We start from the raw sequence: 6,000 nt of genomic DNA on the forward strand, positions 1-6,000 counted from the left end.
ACAAAGCGTAATGCACAAAAAATGCATGTGTGTGAAGGAGAAGGGTGATGATGCTGCTGCTGCTTGACCATCGTTCACATTATTAGCAATTAATTTCATATTTTTGCCAAGACCAAAATAAACACAAACAAAAGTGTATACACATAGTATGCTATCTCTTTCACACTTACTTGCGCATCTCGTTCATGGCATCAAAGGAGCGTGAAGTGTGCTGTTCATTGGTGTATTGTCCCACGGTGCCGCGCTCCTTGCCATTGGGTCTCTGTATGTGCTTCTGGGAGCTCTCATCGAGGCTATTTTGGCTCGCATAGCGCAACAAACAGCTGCCGCGTTCCAATCCACTGCCTTCGGCGGCAGGATTCTGTTGATGCTGCAGCTGTTGTTGTTGTTGTATCAATAGTCGCTGTCGCTGCACCACACCCACTGCAATGCCCAGGCCAGGTGCTGGCATTATTACACCTGCTTCCTGACCTGCACCCGCAGCCGCCCCCGCGCCCGCTTCAGCATTCTGCTGCTGTTGTTGTTGCGGCTGCTGTTGTTGCTGCTGTTGATTCTGTTGCTGCAAATTGCCATTGCTTAGATTGCTCATAATACCGATCGTGTATTTGGTTAATAATGCAGTCAACGCTATCATTCACACAGCACGCGCGATGTTGGGAATGTAGAGCTAACAAAATTCACAGTTTTTTTCAGCAGCAACTTTGTGCAACTTGAACTCGATGTAAAGTAAAAAATTTAACTACGATGCCGAGCAGTGTTAAGCAACGTTAGCAGCGTGCATATGTGTTGAGCAACAAATAAAGACTGAACAGCATTGCTCCTCACGCTAACAGTAGCACTCGACTAACAGCAAGAATACAAATGTTACCGCGCTACTCTCAACTGTTAATTTAAATTAGGAACTGGTCGCCCTAGCAACCACAGCACGCAGCAGGTGCATTTTTATAAAAAGTAGAGAAGCGATTAAAAAAACATGTATTTTTACAGAAATCACTACAATAAATGGTGAAAGCAATTCTACTTTATTTGTTAAAACCTGTTGACACAGTTTTATATGTTGAATTGTATACAGGCAAGTGTAACCAGCTATGGAATTATTACTCTTGGTATATTTGGTATATTTTGCGTCTTTAAATAGTAGTTTTTGACAATCTTAGTTGCGGTCACCCCAAGCGCATCATACTTTTTAGGGCGGTGTTCGCGTTTTGTTTTCGTTAATTATTGTTTGCAAACCAGCATATAAAATTATTAATTATAAATCTAATCTAAAATGCAAGCAATAGAGAAATGCGTGCTGGCCGCCTTATTGCTGGGCTGTGTGCTGCAAAACAGGTAAATCGCATGCGCAGCCTGCGATTGCGTAGTGTGAAAAAAAAAACAAACACAAAACAAACTAATTAATTGTGTTTTTCATGTGCCCGCAGCTTATGCCATCAAATGCTGGGATTGTCGCTCGGATAACGATCCGAAGTGCGGAGATCCCTTCGACAACAGCACATTGGCCATCACCGATTGCCATCAGGCACCTGAACTGGAGCATTTGAAGGGCGTGCGTCCAACCATGTGTCGCAAGATCCGTCAGAAGGTGCACGGGGAATGGCGTTACTTCCGTAGTTGCGCCTATATGGGAGAGCCTGGAATTGAGGGGGGATGAACGCTTTTGTTTGATGCGCACGGGCAGCTATAACATCTTCATGGAGTATTGCACCTGTAACAGCAAAGATGGCTGCAATGGAGCAGCGCTGCAAAAAAGCAGCTTCCTCAGCGTTTGTCTGGGTACACTGGTTGTTGGACTAGTCGCTCATTTCCTTCGGAAATAGCCCCAAGTGGATTAGTTCCATATGCTATGTGTGTAATATGTGTGCCTTCGAATAGTAAACTTAAAAACTATGTAACTAATGTCCGTCCAGACTTCATAATCTTTCGATAAAAACATATCTCGCTTCTTTTAGTTCACATTCCGTACGATTTAAGCTCAACATGTATTGTCCATCTTTATATTTGCTGTCCCCATTTTTTGTGTGCAGCTTTTTTACGCATAATTTTTAGTTTAAGCAACGAACACATTTACAAAATTTTTATTTGTAACGCAACATTTCTTGCGAAAACCGAAATAAATGACAAAGTAATTGAAACCAATTTCCACTGTGTATTTAATTAACAATTTTGTTAATTGTTCGAAATTGTTTACTTTGTTCTATCGATTTGCAAACTAAATAATCGAAATAATTACTTCAATTTTGTTATTCCTCATTAACCTATCGACTTTGAATTTTCTATTCACTTTAATGGCTTTCGTCAAGTTGAGGCAATTGATCGGAAAGTTATCGTTCTGCTGCATTTTTGTCATCCTTTCCTTCTCTACTTTCGTTCGTGCGAGTGTCGCGTCGCTTCGGTGTCTTGTTTTAATTTGTGTTTAAACGGTTTTAATTTGTTATTACAGTTACATTTTTGGTGTAAAATATTGTCGAGTACCGTGGGCATTGTTTGTTTATCAACAACAATTTGTGCGCCTACGTTTAATGCGTTTTTTCATATATTTTTATCTTGTGAAAAAGTGTCGTTACTTCTCGTCCGTTTCGTCAGTGTTGCCAGTGTTGCCCTATTTAAATTTGTTTTTTTTGCGTTTTTTTTTTGTGTGTTGCGTGTGCTTCTGTTTAATATTTCGGGAAAAGACCAAATTACTCGACATGGATGTGGATACTGATTCAAATATTTGGAAGGAAGCGGATGACCTTCTTTCTACTTTCTTTGCTAATTTGCATATCCAACAATATGAAAGGTTTGTTTTTTAATTTCATTTACAATTTGACAAGCGCCATTTTCTTTTACATGTTTATTATTAAAAAAAGACAATTAACATTACGACATTTAAATTTCACACAAATTGTACCAATTATAAGTTAGAACAATGTTTTTTTTTTATTAAAGTGCCATTTGCACGGCGAACATAGCAAACAAAGCAGCTGCACTGAATGCCACAAGGCTGGCAGCGCTAGACTCGGAGGCGTTGCACAAGTCTCCCTTGCAGGTGAAGCATTTCTCCACTTTGAGGCTGTGCGACACTGTGCACTCGTTCTCCTTCTGTCCGATCACCTCAAAGTGACAGTCACGTGACACAATTTGGCCGGCGGTATCTGAGGAAATAAATTTTAAAAATTTGATTCATTTTAATTGACTCTAGTCTGGGATTGATTCAAAAGAAAAATTACTTATAGAATTTTACATTGAATGAATTTGATTTAATTTATTAATGGATATTGTATAATTGTGTTGAATTTTTCAATTAATTGATAAATTTGCTTCGCTTATCATATAGAAATCTAATAATTGTTTTAACTTCAGGTATTTAGATCGCAAGCGTCGTTTGTCACTGAGCCAGCGGTTCAAAGCTTCTCTTTATTAGCAGCGAAGCTTTAAAAGCTTTAGTCAATGCAAGCAATTGGATGTGGGAAGTGAAATGAGTTGAAGCTACAGTTTTGTGCAACCAATCAAATGCATGCTTAAAAGCTCCGATGTGTGCATGTAAATAAAACTCATTGAGCTTCTCTCAATGCATTGTTTAAAGCTTCAATGTCTAAAGCTTTGAGATACATTTAATTTTTAATACGTTAACAATCTGATGCATTTGCATATCAATGAAAACGCGAAGATTCATTTTAAACAATTATCCCCTAAGATAATTTTCTAATTTATTTAGAATTTGAATGTTTCCAAGGAAATATCTATAATGCAAATATTTCTAATTGTTAATCTATCTGAGAAAGTCATTGAACTTAATGGGGTATTATATTCATAAATCCTTTGTTTTATATTCTGTACACACAGGTTCTAATACTACATCTCTATATACGTCTACCGTTAATTATTATTATTTTCAGGAACTGACTAAAATATCAACTGATAATCTTCAAATAAAATTAAACGAAATTCTCTCAAATTGTTGCGATGATCTCAACTTTCGTTAACTTTGGTATTTCAATCTGGTTTTTAATTAGTTAGTATTATATTACTTTCGCACGCCTCAAAGATTTCTTTATTTCATTCTAGCTCAATTTCTTTTTAATTGTTGTTTACGTATTTGCATTGACGTATTGCATATAGCTGAGATTTTTGTTATATTGAGGTGTTCAACCAACCAAATGTTAAACCCACACGAAAGCTTTATAAAAGTCAGATGATTTACATTCGCAACGAGTTAGCAGCCTCAAATACAAAAAATTCAACGCGTAATCCAACAAAATTTGTTTGAGTTTCACGTATGACTTTTGTTATTCTATCAAGACTTTTCTGTATGGTAATTGGCATTGGCCTCCTATATGCGACGTATCTACGCAATGACATCACGAAAGAATTTATTTGTTTATATTCGAGGCGTCTATTTCTATTGTGTTTGCAAATGATGAGGCGAGCTATATTTGTTTAGCTTTCACTTACCACTTGTGACCACCTTGTTGCACTTGGTCACCGGTTGCAGTTGTTCCATGGTGGCTGGTTTAAGAGCGAGATCACAATCCACTTGTCGAACATTGAGAGAAGGTTCGATCTTGTCCTTGGCGCAATTGGGATCCGTCAGGGATTTGCATTGATAGCACTTGATAGCAGTTGCTGTAAATGAACAAAGAAGAGCACGTTAGACAAGTTTAACATTGAGAATGTATATTCACTTGACAGATTATTATTCTCACATTTGCTCAGTTACAACCAGTTTACCTGAGCCGCCTTCTGTTACGTTGCGTTCATTATGTAACGCCCTCGGATGGAACAACAATGTCAATTATCATGTGCCTCTATTTAGCTAGTACAGTTTTTATATAAAGACATCTATATACACATATGTACATACATATATCTTGTTTGGAAGCAATACGTGCAGAAAATGAATTTCATGCCAATTCCGAAATGGTTTTCATATAGAAATGTTTTACGTATTAATGATGTCATCGTATATTTAATTCAAAAATACATGTGTCAAATGGTATATGTAAAATTTAAAAGATTATTGGAAATAATCGAATAACTAGTTTTATGTTTTCTTTTATTTTATTTTTTGTTTTTTAAATTTCACAGCTTTATTCAAATCAAATTCACTCTAAGTTAAATTTTGAATGTTAGGAAATCGAAACTGGTTTTGAGTTTTGAGTTTTTTCATAATAATCGTTGACCTAAATGCGCAGTTTTCACATTTTGTGTTGTACTTAGAACTAGAAACTTACCACTGTGCATGAGGCACATGGCAATCAACAGAGAAGCGAACACTTGTTGCAGCATTTTTTAAAAAATATATAGAAATTCTTTTTGCGAATTTATTTATACTTTATTTATTGCGAAGAACACACAATGTGGGAGACGCGAGATATGTTTTGAACACTTTCGTTGCCGCTGAATAACTGAAATCGAATTTTGTTTATTTGCTTCTGGTTGGCGGCGTCTTCTCTACTCTTGTTTTGAGTGCAAGCCAACGCAAAGCTTTGCTCAGTAAATTATTTAAACAAATCGACTTTGAGTGAAACTCAAAACGAGTTCGCAGCGTCAGGCAAAAAGCTTAGAAAACAACAACAACTGGAAGCGTCAACAATAATTATTGTAGAGATAGAAAAAACTATTTTGTTTTGATCGTCAGTTTCGCTAGCCGTTGAATTGAACTCTGGGAATTTTGTTTTGGGTGTGTTATGCTGAGTCTGTACAAATGTACTTTGATGTAGCTTGTATGTACTTACATACATATGTATGTTTTTTTGTAGGTCTGGAACTTGCTCTGCTTTTCTTTAATTTAATTAGATTTATTGGGAATGCTTTTAATTGAAAGCTGGCACAGTTATTTGACGTTCTGCGAGGTGACTCATTTTGCAGTTGAATGGACTTTTTAGAATGAAATGATTTAAAGATGTAGCGGTTTTTAAAACTTCTCTTACACTTCTCACTTATCCAAGGAATACTTGGTTTAAAATCAGGTTGCCATTAAGATCTTAAATTAGCTTTTGAATAAGTTTAATGCTA

The 6,000-nt window shown here is 36.5% G+C and overlaps 3 protein-coding genes across 6 annotated transcripts in view; 1 reads left to right on the forward strand and 2 right to left on the reverse strand.

Annotated features, from left to right (window-relative positions):
• The window catches only part of LOC132799004 (ring canal kelch protein), a 59,390-nt gene extending 58,605 nt beyond the window's left edge, over nt 1-785 (reverse strand). For 2 of the 4 annotated variants that reach the window (XM_060811105.1, XM_060811104.1), the window contains exon 1: nt 171-784. In XM_060811105.1, the coding sequence (XP_060667088.1) occupies nt 171-634 (464 nt within the window). In that variant the 5' untranslated portion in view covers nt 635-784. Of the gene's footprint in view, nt 1-170 lie in introns of all 4 variants that reach the window. The other 2 variants (XM_060811103.1, XM_060811102.1) reach the window with 2 other exon arrangements.
• Nucleotides 786-1,140: 355 nt separating this feature from the next.
• Nucleotides 1,141-2,152, forward strand: LOC132799011 (uncharacterized). Its single transcript, XM_060811112.1, is given in 3 exon segments — nt 1,141-1,343; nt 1,425-1,645; nt 1,647-2,152. Coding segments are annotated over 3 exon segments (468 nt in total). The 5' UTR covers nt 1,141-1,270; the 3' UTR covers nt 1,821-2,152.
• A 666-nt stretch (nt 2,153-2,818) lies between these two features.
• LOC132799009 (uncharacterized) lies at nt 2,819-5,394 on the reverse strand. Its single transcript, XM_060811110.1, has 3 exons — nt 5,217-5,394; nt 4,438-4,608; nt 2,819-3,137 (listed from the first exon to the last, which is right to left on the reverse strand). Exons 1-3 carry the CDS (start codon nt 5,269-5,271, stop codon nt 2,926-2,928), a joined length of 438 nt encoding a protein of 145 aa, XP_060667093.1. The 5' UTR covers nt 5,272-5,394; the 3' UTR covers nt 2,819-2,925.
• Between the last annotated feature and the right edge of the window lie 606 nt (nt 5,395-6,000).

Source organism: Drosophila nasuta, chromosome 2L (assembly GCF_023558535.2).
Source record: "Drosophila nasuta strain 15112-1781.00 chromosome 2L, ASM2355853v1, whole genome shotgun sequence".
NCBI lineage: Eukaryota > Metazoa > Arthropoda > Insecta > Diptera > Drosophilidae > Drosophila > Drosophila nasuta.

Excerpts from the sequence above, each read along its gene's own strand:
- LOC132799009 (XM_060811110.1), bottom strand. The coding sequence starts at position 5,271 with ATGCTGCAACAAGTGTTCGCTTCTCTGTTGATTGCCATGTGCCTCATG. Across the intron at positions 4,609-5,216 it reads CATGTGCCTCATGCACAGTG|CAACTGCTATCAAGTGCTAT; the intron begins GTAAGTTTCTAG and ends GTTCATTTACAG. Across the intron at positions 3,138-4,437 it reads CAACAAGGTGGTCACAAGTG|ATACCGCCGGCCAAATTGTG; the intron begins GTAAGTGAAAGC and ends TTATTTCCTCAG.